Source organism: Apus apus, chromosome 8 (assembly GCF_020740795.1).
Source record: "Apus apus isolate bApuApu2 chromosome 8, bApuApu2.pri.cur, whole genome shotgun sequence".
Lineage (NCBI taxonomy): Eukaryota > Metazoa > Chordata > Aves > Apodiformes > Apodidae > Apus > Apus apus.
This window is the reverse complement of record NC_067289.1, coordinates 153,049-166,151: the sequence shown is the minus strand read 5'-3', so window position 1 is coordinate 166,151 and position 13,103 is coordinate 153,049. Positions and strand designations below refer to the sequence as shown.

Below are 13,103 nucleotides of genomic sequence, written 5' to 3'. Positions count from 1 at the left end.
ACCCCCCCTCCACCCTCCAAAGGGAAGATAGAAAGGGAATAAGGAAAAGAGACATAAAGTTTGGAAATTGAAACTAGAATCAAATTTACTATAACACAACGCAAAAGGGTAAAACAAGCAAGCACATGGGAAAACAAAGGAACCAGCAGCAGCCCTGGCAGGGAGAAAGGAGCAGGAAGGGAGAAAGGCCCAGCTTCCAGCTCTCCTGGCTTTTATAGATTGTGACAGGGAGTGGGCAGGAATACTGACCCTTCCAGTCTTTCAGGGTCCTAAGGACCCTCTCTCTCTCTGGGTGTCCTACACCGTGCCAGAGTCTCGCAAACCATAACAAGGTCTTTTCAACCTTGATGATTCTGTGATTCCATGATCCTATGACTCTTCATATGTAGGGAAGTTAAGACCATGTATATTCTAGACTACATGGGCTGTCTTTGTCCCTAGTCCAACTCTACTCTTCTCTCATCAGACCCTGGCACCTTTCTTCAAATCTGAGCTTTCTCCACTAAAGTTCTCCCAAGACACTCTAGAAATCCTCTGGACTTGTTTTCACCCTGCTTTGTCCCTCTTCAAGAGACTGCCAGGGTCATTCATTTCCCCAGGCTCCTGCCTCCAGAAAAAACCTTGGGGTGCTTAGAAAAGACACATCCACATTGCAGAATCACAGAATGGTCATGGTTGGAAGGGACCTCTGGAGATTATCTAGTCCAACCCCCCGGTCAGAGAAGGGTCCCCTAGAGTAGGTTACACAGGAACACATCCAGGTGGGTTTTGAATGTCTCCAGAGAACGAGAGTCCACAACCTCTCTGGGCAGCCTGTTCCTGTGTTCTGTTACCTTCACAGTAAAAAAGGTTTTCCTCAAGTTTATGTGGAACCTCCTATGTTCCAGTTTGCACCCGTTGCCCTGGCCTTATCATTGGACATCATCGAGAAGAGCCTGGCTCCATCCTCCTGACGCTTGCCCTTTACATATTTGTAAACATTACTGAGGTTGCCCCTCAGTCTTCTCTTCTTCAAGCTAAAGAGACCCAGCTCCCTCAGCCTTTCCTCATAAGGAAGATGTTCCACTCCCTTCATAATCTTGGTAGCTCCATGCTGGACTCTTTCCAGCAGTTCCCTGTCCTTGAATTGAAGGGCTCATGTTGAAGAATGGCTTGAGCAGCAGGGCCATGGGCCCTTGCTATCTCCTCGAGAGGCCTTGAGAGTGTAACACAAATAGCAGCTGTACAAGCAATCTCTTTTTTTAGCCTAACACAAGTATAAACAATCTCTCTGTTAGCTTAAACTAACTCAAGGACAAGGTAGAGAAGTAGAATAATAGAAAACAAGGAAGAACCCTGGAACTCAGATGTGTGTTACTATCCAGTAAAATCACTGCAAGTAGTTGCCGTCCAGTGAAATCACTACAAGTAGTTACTATCCAATGAATTCACTACATGTAGGTTTGGAAAAGGGTATAAAAGTAACACTGTGTATTCAATAAATCGGAGCTTGCTTTATCGATCACATTGATTCTGGACTGCTTGCTTCCCTCGCTGCCGGCAGGCTCAGAACTGGACTCAATAATCCAGATGTGGCCTCACCAGAGCAGAGTAGAGGGGGAGGAGAACCTATCTTGACTTACTAACCGTACCCTTTCGAATACACCCCAGGATGCCACTGGTCTTCTTGGCCACAAGGGCACATTGCTGGCTCATGGTAGCTCTTCTGTCCAGCAGAACCCCCAGGTCCCTTTCCCCTATGCAGCTCTCCAACAGATCCATTCCCAACCTATGCTGGTACATGGGGTTGTTGTATTTCATTAAATTTCTCCCTTTTCAACTCTCCAGCCTGTTCCCACCCTGACTGTGGGTTCCTCAGCTCCCACCACCACGTCAGCATTTGCTGGACCCTCTTCTGATCCTTACTCACAAAGGGCTCGCACAACTGTTCACTTGCCCCATAGAGGACCTCCATGCTTCCAAGCAGCTTCTGCACTTTGAGGGAACTTGATTCCTAATGCTAAGGGCCTTCCTAATCCTACTGTTTCCAGTCTGACTCTCCTGAAAGCTCTGTACCCATCCTTTGCAGCACCCCAAGCTGTGTCACTTGTCCCACCACTCCTTGGCAGTTCTTCCATTAGTGTCAAAAAGCACAAGCTCTATCTGGTCTTGGCTGTGCCCCTGCCTGAGGGCATCAGTGCACATTTGGGCTGTAGCAGGTCAGTTGTGGCTGCAGGCCAAGCTCTGACTTGGGAAAACCTGGTATGAAGTGTCCAAGACCCTCAGGATACAAAGGCTTGGCTTCAGAGCAGAGACATGCCAGAGTGGACTGCAGGTGGAAACATGAAGCTGGAACTGGATGCAAAGAGCGTGAGCAAACCCTGCTGTTCTCAAGGGCAGAGAAAAACAGGGCTGGGAAGAGCACCCTGGAAGGAAATGGATTTCTTGTCAGTGGTGGCTCTGCTGCCCTTGAGGGCCTTTGGCAGAGATGAAGCTGATCTCCTGGAATGACAAGGTGCTGCTGACAGGCCCACTGTGAAAACTGATGGTCTGTTGCTTGGCTGTGTTTTCCAGAGGGTCAGCAAAGTTCGTTGGGGAATAAAAAGAAAGCTTGGAAAGTGTAGGTCCATGACTGACATCATAGTGATGATGTGCTTCCTATTCATGGACTGCCCTACATCTCCTGGGTTGACAAGGGACAGACGTTGCCACGCTGCAGAGGTTGCCACCAGTACCTTGCACAAAGGCTGCAAACCTGTCTGTGATGCTGCCTGGGGTGTCTGTCCCACACTCACTCTGGATAGGGGTGGCTTTCTGGGACAGGACCATCTCTGTCCTGGGCAAATGCATGTAGTCGTGTGTGAGAGCTGTGGCACCTCGTGGAACTCTACAGGCCTGTGTCTGGAGTGAAATTGAGGATCTGTCCTGAATTTTATTAGGCTGTGTGGGATTATTCAAGATACTGCCATCATTATGGAATCACAGAATCATCATGCATGACAACAAGGGGATCAGGCCCAGTATGCATGGGTTCATGAAAGAAAGGTCCCGCCTGAGCAAGTTGATCTCCTTCTATGACAAAGTGAGACATTTAGTGGATGAGAGAATGGTTGTGGATGTTCTTTAGCTGGAGCTTAACAAAGCCTTCAATACCATTTCCCACAGCATTCTGCTGGAGAAACTGGCTGCTCATGGCCATGACAAGAGTGCACTTCACTGGGAGTGGAAAAACAGAGCTTGTGTTTTGCTTTGTTTGAACTTCCCTGGACAGAGCTGTGCAGAGGAGCGCATGATGAGCAGTGCTTGATTGGGCATTCAGCCTTGAACCTAACTAGTGGGCTAATTTATGTCTATTAGTTTTACACACGCACATGCTTTATGTGCCATATAAAGCCATCCTGCTCCCACCATTCTGATCTCTGGGTCACATACAGCATATAACCATAGAATCATAGAATCATTAAGGTTGGAAGGGACCTTAAAGACCATCCAGTTCCAACTCCCCTGCCATGAGCAGGGAACCCTCCCACTAGACCCGGCTGCACAAAACCTCGTCCAACCTGGCCTTTTAGTCAGGAGCTCCTTTCTCATCCCTGTGAGCTACCGGTCACCTTTGCCTGGCCTCCTGCATGTTCAGGGCAGCCCAGTCTTGAGCTGGAAGAGACCAGATCCATGACCTTGAAACAGCTCTCTGTGCTCCTCTGCTGTCCTCTGGGATTCCTCCAGTCATGCTCCTAGCCAGGCCAAAGCCTGCTCCCCTCAAATCCTGCTCTTATCCTTCTTCTCTTCTCTCAGGAGCCCCAACTCTCCCTTCTCACCCACGACTGTTCCATCCCTGGCCAGCTCTGGTTTTTGTAGGCATGAAGTCCTACAGGGTGACTCACTTCCCTGTCTCCTCAGACACCCTGGTCAAGGCAATGTCATCAACAAGCTCCAAAATCAGCCTGTGTTGGCCCTCCAGCAGATGTGGGGAGAGTGTAAGTCTGCAAATGCGAGGCTTCCTCCTGTTTTCAGAAGAAGGCCTCATCTACTTCCTCTTCCTGATCAGGAGGTTATGAATAAAACAGGACAGGCTGCAGAGATCAACTGCAAGGCATGGCCAGGGCAGGGCACTGACCAGCCCCTGTTGACACACTAACTGCTTCTTTCACCCTTTTTTCTCCCTTTTCCCTTGCTTCTTCCTCCACAAATCATCTGGAGCCCACCCTTGCCCTTCCTTTGGTCCTTTCCTCAGCATCCCAGGGCAAGGCTTTCCCAGTCTCCAAAGGCACTTTCTGGCTTCCTACCATGAGTCTCAGACCTCTGGAGGCAGAAACCTCCTACTCTCATTTGGCAAGGTCATCCTGGGAGGCTCTCCCATTGGCCCACTGGATGAAACTTTCTCACAGGTATGCTGGAACTGTCTTTGAATTAATGTTCTGCCTTTTGGGGTTTGAGTTGTTCCTCTGACAACATGGCAAGTCATGGCCTAGAAATGGTAGTTTTATGGAAGTGCTGGGGACCAGGTCAGGTTAAAATGCCCACATGGTGTATGTGGGTATTTGAAGCCCTGTGGAGAAGGAGCTGGGGATATCAGAGTCAAAGACACATGGAATGGTTTTTGGGTTAGAACAGACCTAAAGGAGCGCCCAGACCAACCCTTCTGCCATGGGCAGGGACAAGTCTCACTAGTTCAGGTTGCTTTAAGTTCCTGACCTTGGACACTTCCAGTGATGAGGCATTCACTTCTCAGGGCAACCTGTTCCAGTGTCTTGCCACCCTATCCTAAAATATTTCTTCCTTATATGAACTTCATATCTCCCGTCTTTCAGTTTAAAGCCATTATCCATTGTTCTGCCATGACACGCCTTGGTAAAAAGCCTCACTTCATCTTTCTTGGCCTGTGACCAGCGTATTTTCATCTGCAAACACCATGGAGAGCCCCCAGAGATCTCCAAGATGGGTTTGGGAAGTGTCAAGCACATGGCCAGTCTAGAGAGGCTGAGGGCCCAAGGTACTGTGCTGTGCAGGCAGAGGAGAGTAGAGGGGTGGCCTGGTAGCTCCTGAAGGGTGGGTTTTTAAACTTTCTACCAGAGCTTTTCTTCAAAGTGGGAAAGAGCTTGGGCAGGAAATAATGCCACAAAGTGGAGCTGGGAAGATCCAGAGTGGAGACACGGAGAAAGAAATGACACTCAAAGGGCTGTGCTGTGGTGTACCATGTCACCCAGAAGGAGCCCTGGTCAGCCCAAGACTTTCTGTTTCAACGTGGGAGGCAAAGATATCAGTAAAATGAGGTGACAGCAAGGTGAGGTGGCTGGGTGGAGGCCTACAGCCTTCAGGGCAACAGGCACAGAGGATGGGACATTGTAGGAAAGGCTGTGGTGGAGATGAGGGAGGAATGTGGAAAAGCAGAAACCCCCCTGACATAGCCAACCTCTACATGACTTTGTTCATGGCTGCTGTCTCTGCCACTGGTGCCCCTGGGGAGACAACTAAACCTTCCAGCACGAGGGTCTCAGAGACTTCTTGTTCATGTGCAGGAGCCAGGGCGGTGTTGAGCCATAGTCCTGCCCTTGGCATTATACATCTCCACATCCCAGTGTCCCAGGGAGAGCCCTGAGAGATGAAGGAGGGACACGATCTCCCTTCCCAGGAGCTGGGGGTCAGGGCTGGCACCTTTTTTGAAGGGGATCAGGGCTGGGACCTTTACAGTCATGAAACTCAGCCTGGGTTACTCAGCACCTTCCTTTTCCCCACCTGCCATCACTGCCTCCCCTTTCCTGCTCTACCCACACCCTGGGGACACTTCCTCAGTCATGTCCCTCAGTGGGACCCATTAACATTGCCAGAAACTTTGGAGTTGGACTCAGACTTGGACTTGTTGAGAGGTTTCATCAGCTTCCTCTCTTTATCTGAGCTTCATGGACTCAGCACCAAACCCACCAGAGGGCTCATTAAGATGCTGAGCTGGGCTCCTGGGATGGAGGGAGCTGCTGGCAAGTGGGCAGTGCTGCAGAGAGACAGCTCTGCCCAGGAGCAGTTCCTCTGCCCAGCACAGCAGGGAGAAGGACACTGCCAGGGGATCTGAGGGAGATGAATGAGGCAGAGAGAGCTTAAAGGTGGCCAGGATTGGGGGGTGAGTGAGAGTTCAGTGGAGGAGAAATCTGTGCAGCCCTTGACATGGTGAGTCTCTGAGTGCAGGGCAATGTGGGTGCAGTTCCTGGAGACATCTCCCTAAGCTGTCACAACCACATCTTATGCGATCTTTAAGAAAAGTGTGGGGACACCGACACACAGCTCTTATTGGGCAATTTTGAATAGCTGTGCAGGCAAGTGTGTGGGCAGGGGTTCCAAGCACTGTCCTTCAGAGCAGGGTCCCTGCACTCCAGGTGTTGTGTGCTGGGGCAGGGTTTCTGCTGCCCACCAGGGTCAGCTCTCAGCTTCCTGGGATTTCACCATGGTGCTGTGTGGAGAAACTGTGTGTGGAAGGAGTGACTGCCAGCAAGGTCCTGTCTGCTTAAAGCTCCAAATCCCCTTGAAAATATTTCTCAAGGAGAAGATCTTGGCAGGGATTTCTATAAAGATGAGGCGCTTTCCTAAGTCTGTCTTTTCAGTTTCCTGTATCAAGAAGTGGGGGGAGAGAAAAGGATAAAAGGAAATGGAGGTCAGCATTTTAAGAAATCCTGAACTAGAATTCTGAGTGATCAGCAGGTCTGATAGGAGCCTTCTCAAGTGCCTTCAGCCACTCAACTGTCCTGAGGGCCTGCTACCTCTGTCCTGGCCTTTCTCAGCCAGACCTTTGGCTTGTTTCTCCTCCATCTATGTCATAGTCATTGTCATCTCATTCTTGCTGTCAGGCTCTCTGGGGAGGGGAAGTTTCAGCAACATGTCACACTCTGAGCTTGTGGATCCATTCATGCTGCTGTGTCTATGTGAGCATGTTCCAGCTTTCACCTGTGGGACTGGGGGCAATGCAGTCTGTGGGGCTGGGGATTGAGCGGAATTCCCCTTAATCAAATGTCATTATTAGGACCCTTGGCCATTTTCTTGTAGACTTTTGTTTTGTTGTTTGTTTGTTTTTTTCCAAGCTGTGAGCTTTGCTCCAGGACACAAACCTGTCCTAGAGCAGCTTTGTGTTCTCTGAAAGCCCCATGGAAAAGCACAGAGATGCTATGATAGGGAAAATGCTGATTGGTTGGTGAAATGAGCTACGTGTGTCCTGGGTGAGGAGTGCTGAGACCTTAGGAAAAAGTGAGATCTGTAGATGTCTGAGCTGAATCCCTCTGCCCTCAGCAGTGCCTGGAGGCTTTTCAGGGTAATATGTGAGTGTGGTCAACTGCTACTTCAGAGAGGCACAAGTCTAGGTGGCTGGGAGCAAGTCAAAAGGACAGAGCAGCTCCCCTCACCCTGCACTGAGCCACAAACAGGACTCTCTCTGTTCTTCCTGAGCACAGCAGCAGTGCTGAGGGTTTCTCACATCCAGCAACACTGTCCAGGTGTAATGGGGGAAGCTGTAAAACCCCAAAAGCCCCAAACTGCTTCTGCCATCCCAGATCCTCAGCACTGACCAGACATTCTCCATTAGGAGCAGTTTCCTCTGACAAAGCTGGACACCGGCAATGACCCCTGCCCCCACTGTTTCCATGGATCCACCACTGCAGAGCAGGGCTGACCTGTTGGCAGCCAGAAACTGCTGCTCACTTGACCAGCACTGACCAGGGACCCAGAAAGGGCTCCCAGAAAAGGAAAAGAGAGGGTGTGTAGAAAGAAGAGGGTGTATAGGAAATGGCTTTGATGTTCCTCAATCTAGTCTCATGTCATTTGTCATTCTCTTTCCTTCCTTCGATAGTAATCCATGCCTACAGCAAGAAAATGTCCAACAGCAGCTCCATCACCCAGTTTCTCCTGCTGACATTTGCAGACAGGCGGGAGCTGCAGCTCTTGTACTTCTGGCTCTTCCTGGGCATCTACCTGGCTGCCCTCCTGGGCAACGGCCTCATCATCACCACCATTGCCTGTGACCACCACCTCCACACCCCCATGTACTTCTTCCTCCTCAGCCTCTCCCTTCTCGACCTGGGCTGCATCTCCACAACTCTCCCCAAAGCCATGGCCCATTCCTTCTGGGACACCAGGGCCATCTCCTACACAGGATGTGCTGCACAGGTCTTTTTCTTTCTCTTCTTCATTGTCGGGGAGTATTGTCTTCTCACCATCATGTGCTATGACCGCTACGTGGCCATCTCAGACCCCTGCACTACGGGACCCTCCTGGGCAGCAGAGCTTGTGTCCACATGGCAGCAGCTGCCTGGGCCACTGGGTTTCTCTATGCTCTGCTGCACACAGCCAATACATTTTCACTGCCCCTCTGCCAGGGCAATGCTCTGGACCAGTTCTTCTGTGAAACACCCCCAATCCTCAAGCTGTCCTGCTCACACTCCTACCTCAGGGAAGTTTGGCTTCTTGTGGTTAGTGCCTGTTTAGCATTTGGGTGTTTTGTCTTCATTGTGGTGTCCTATGTGCAGATCTTCAGGGCCGTGCTGAGGATCCCCTCTCAGCAGGGAAGGCACAAAGCCTTTTCCACCTGCCTCCCACACCTGGCCGCGGTCTCCCTGTTTGTCAGCACTGCCATGTTTGCCCACCTGAAGCCCTCCTCCATCTCTTCCCCATCCCTAGATCTCATTTTGGCAATTTCATACTCAGTGGTGCCTCCAGCAGTGAATCCCCTCATCTACAGCCTGAGGAACAAGGAGCTCAAGGTGACCTTTTTGAAACTGACCCAGTGGCCCCTGTTTCACTGACAATAATCTGTCTCACCCCCTCTGCGAGTTTCCCAGGGCTTATCTTGGGCCAGGAGTCTGCACCTTTACTTGTGAGAATCATGCTTTTACATTTTATTTTTTTTCTAGGTTGATTCTGCCTCTCTAGAGGTTTGATTCTGTTGTGTCTAACTCTTGCACAACACTGTTTTAAATGTGAACTGTCCAGTAGTGACCCTCCAATAAAAAAAAAAAAAAAAATCTCCTGGGTACAGTGTCTGGAGGATGGGCTCTTTCTAAAGTGTTTCTTGTAAAAATATGTTTAAGGAATTGGTCCTTTAAGGGGTCTTTTCTCTTTGTTTATTCTCCCTGCATTTGAGGATATGGTCACGGTACCATTGGGCTCTATTGCATCAAACATTTTCCTCTCAAGGCTCTCTTCTTGGTGTCCAATGGATGTGGAGATGGTGCATCAGCTCCACACTGCATCCTCTGGCTGCATCATGTATGATGGGACTGATGGCATCTAGTCATCTCTCTGGAAACATCTGTGGAGGCAACAGGAAAGAATGGGCACTTGTCACCTGCCCTTGGATAGAATGAATGAAGACTCAGAAGGGGAATGAGCTCACAGGGCAAGTGCAGGGCAGCCATGGGATCAGGGCCAGCCAGCACGGGCTTAGGAAAGGGTGGTCTCGCTTGACTAAGTTGATCACGTTCTATGACCATGTGACCTACCTATCGGATGAGGGGAAGGCTGTGCATGTTGTCTACCTAGACTTTGGTGAGGCCTTTGACACTGTCTCCCACAGCATCTCGTGGAGAAGCAGGGAAATCATGGCAGTGTTCTCTTCAGTGGATAAAAAACTGGCTGGATGGCCAGAGAGTTGTGGTAAATGGAGTTAAATCTAGTTGGGGCCAGTGACCAGTGGTGTCCCTCAGGCTCAGTTTTGGGGCCAGTCTTGTTCAATATCTTTATCAATGATCTGGATGAGGGGATTGAGTGCACTCTCAGTCAGTTTGCAGACAACACCGTATTGGGTGGGAGTGTAGATCTGCTCAAGAGTAGGAAGGCACTGCAGAGGGACCTGGACAAGCTGGGCTGATGGGCCAAAGCCAATTGTATGAGGTTCAAAAAGGCCAAGTGCAGGGTGCTGCATTTCGGTCACAAAACCCCACACAACTCTACTGGCCTGGGAAAGCTGCCCAGCAGAAAAGGCCCTGGGAGAGCTGGTTGACAGTTCTGGGCCTCTCACTATAAGAAGGACATTGAGGGGCTGGAGCAAGTTCAGAGGAGAGCAACCAAGCTGCTGAAGGGTCTAGAGAACAAGTCATATGAGGAGCATCAGAGGGAACTGTGGATGTTCAGTTGGAAGAAAAGGCAGCTGAGGAGAGAGCTCATCACCCTTCCCACCCTAAACTTTCTATGATTCTATGATTCTATGAAGTTATGTCTGCTCAGTTCTGTGCTCCTGGGGAACCTGAGTGCTCTCCCTGTCATTATCATGGGAATACCCATTCTGGAAAGAAATGCACAGTCACTCATCCCTGATGGGACCCGAAGGGATGGGGCCAGGGCCTGGCTATCCCACTTGACAAAACACAGTAAGGGCTTTGACAGCTACATTCCACCTTGGATTTCCCACATGCAGGCAGTGCCTCTGACTTAATGCTTCACCAGCCTCTGGAGACTGGTCATTCCCTGCATGATCTGTTGGGTCACAGGATGCTGATGGCTCTTCCGGGGAGTAGTGTGAGGTGGGGGTGTGGAATGTTGAGTGCAGGAGGCACCAGGATACCTCACAGGCTGTGTGGGGGTGGGTGATGAGGCAACAATGCCCTGGGGTTGTAAGGAACCCTTGGTGAAGGGTTTAGGGGGGATGCCATACAAGGAGCGGCTGAAGGCACTTGGTCTGTACGTGACTCTTTAATGAATCAATCATTTCAGGAAGTTCCAATTCCAGCTCTCCTTCCAGCAGCCCAACTTCTGGGAACCACAGATGCTTCACAGCAGACTCGGCGCTGGTGCTGCTGAACTACGAGTACCAGCTGGCTTGCCTGCCCCGGGCTCCGCCAGCACACAGGGACAGAGCTGGTCTGAGCTCCAAGCAGGCTGCAGAAGAGGTAAGTTGGGTGGTCAAGAGGGAGACACAGGCCTCAAAAATAGACAGCTCTCTGCAGAGGTTTGGATTGGAGCTGTATCCAAATTGTTGGAAATTCCTGTGTGGGCTTTGTCACGATATTAGCAGAACTTTTGGCTGTTTAAATGTTACGAGGTAGGAGCACCAGGCAGGTTTTCTCTTTCCCACTCCTCCCCTGAACAAATCCTGCTTCAAAAAGGTTTTTGCAGATTCTGATCCATGTGCCTGTCCGTCTGTGCCCTCACCTCTGAAATGAGATTAACTGATCTGGGCTGTGTTTAACTGGTCTGAATTGAGTCTCACTGCTCTGAGCTGAGCTGAACTGCTCTGAGCTGATCAGACTGAACTGATCTGAGGACTAAACTCCCGCGGCATTTGAGGGCTGGAACAAGTGGGCCTAGGACATCTCTCCGCCGGGACGTCTCTCGGGTTGGCAGGTGACGCGGGGCTGTGCCGCTGTCCCGGCGCACAGCTGTCGTAGACCAGAGCTGTCCTAGACCCCCCAGCGTTACCCTCCCTTCGTTGCTCCATTGAATTTACTGCTCCCATCAGGTTGCTCTGCATAACCTTCGGTTTTGGAGGGGTACCAGACCAGCACGAGGTTTCCACACCTCGGCAGGAGACCAGACTCTATAAATGTGCTGGCCTTGTCTCCAAGAGATCCTTATTGCCAGCTGCTGGCAGCCCTGCTCTGCCAGCCCCTCTCCCCAGCACAAGATTCCTGGCCCTGGGACGCCTCTGGCTGTTCTGCTGCCCCAGTGAAAGGGCAGCCTGTCCCAAGCTGCAGTAGGCAGGAAGAAGTCTGAGTCATTCATTACCCTTTGGAACGAGACAATTGCTCCCTTGCTCCCCTACCAGGACGTCCATGCCTCTTTTTTCCCCAGGTTTTCCCCAGGGAACTGTCTGTGCTGGCCTGATCCACGTGCCCTGCAGGGCCCCAAGCTGGTGGTGCTGCTCTGCAGAGCGAGCAGGCTGTGGGGCCTGGATGCCGCGGGGAAAGGGTCTCAAGAGGGTCACTGCTGACCACCCCATCTCCAGGGGCACTGGCCCTCAGCAGGGAACGCTCGGGCCTGGGCTCCTCCCCTAACCCACGGCCCCAGTCCCTCCTCCCCTCAGTGCACGAAGAGCCCCAGCACAGCAGCAGGGCCTGACGGAGGCCGTTCCCGCAGCCACTCCTGACCCCCGAGGAAGGATGCGAGGGAAGATCCCCGCGCAGGGACGGCCCCGCTCCATGGCGCCCTTGTGCCCTCGGCTCCCGGAGCCACCCGGGCCCCGGGGAGCACAGGCCCAGGGCTGGCTCCGCACCAGCGCGGTCCCGGCCCCCCCCGCCATCTTCGCCCCCTGCCCAGCGCGGCCCACGCGCCGCCCGCCTCACGCGCCCCATCCCGCCCAACCGGCCCAACGGCCGCGGCGCGAGCGCCCCCGCAGCACCAGGCGCCTTCCTCTGGCGGGGGAAGGAGCGTCCTGCCCTGCCTGCCCTGCCCCGGCGGGGACGAGGAGACGGCCCTGCCCTGCCCTGGGGGGAACTGCGTGTCCTCTCCCCTCTCCTGGCCCTCAGCCCTGCGGCAGGTACCGTGGTCCGCCCGGCTCCTCGGGCCTGCGCTGGGGGCAGTTGTCTGAGGGGGGCTGTCTAGAGGCGGGCAGGGGGCAGATGTCGGGCCTCTGCTGTGGGACAGGGGTGCGGGCAGTGCGAGCTGTGGGGCTGCTGGTGTGTAACGGGGAGGTCTGGGCGGAGGGAGCGGGGAGGCAGCTTCTTGAGAGTGGGGTCTGGGCGGGGGAAGCTGTCGAGACCCCCCCAGGGTGGCACGGGGGTGCCTGCGGCTGACGGTGGGGCCTGGGCAGGGGGAGCTCGGAGGGTCCCTGTGTGCGTGGCAGGGGAAGCTGTGGGGGGTTCATGTGTGACAGCGAGATCTGGGTGGAGGGCGCTGGGGGGTCTGGGGCAAGGGGAGGAGGTGTGGGGGACCTCCGTGTGTGGCCCTGGGGTCAGTGCCTCAGGGGTTGACAGGGTGAGGCCTGCCTTCCTGACTGTGCCTTAGGAGATGAGGGCAGGGGGAATGGGAGGACATCTTTCAGCCTGCAGGTGAAAACCCCGCCCCAGCCCTCCTACATGAGTAGAATGGGACCAGATCTCTCGCTTATTTCAGCACCCTGCAGAAGTACCACTTGCGCTTCTGCAGGAGGATGTGGCTCAGAGACAAAGGTTGGGAGTGTCAGGAGCCGGGAGAGGATCTCTGCTTAGGGGCTG

The 13,103-nt window shown here is 52.7% G+C and overlaps 1 protein-coding gene and 1 pseudogene across 1 annotated transcript in view; both read left to right on the top strand.

Annotated features, from left to right (window-relative positions):
- The first annotated feature begins 7,818 nt into the window (after window positions 1–7,818).
- LOC127387761 (olfactory receptor 14A16-like) lies at window positions 7,819–8,759 on the top strand (annotated as a pseudogene).
- A 1,838-nt stretch (window positions 8,760–10,597) lies between these two features.
- Window positions 10,598–13,103, top strand: part of LOC127387760 (transmembrane protein 209-like) — an 8,991-nt gene continuing 6,485 nt past the window's right edge. The window contains exons 1-3 of the mRNA XM_051626534.1: window positions 10,598–10,632; window positions 10,718–10,841; window positions 12,417–12,581. Of these exons, the coding sequence (XP_051482494.1) occupies window positions 10,598–10,632; window positions 10,718–10,841; window positions 12,417–12,581 (324 nt within the window). The remainder of the gene's footprint in view (window positions 10,633–10,717; window positions 10,842–12,416; window positions 12,582–13,103) is intronic.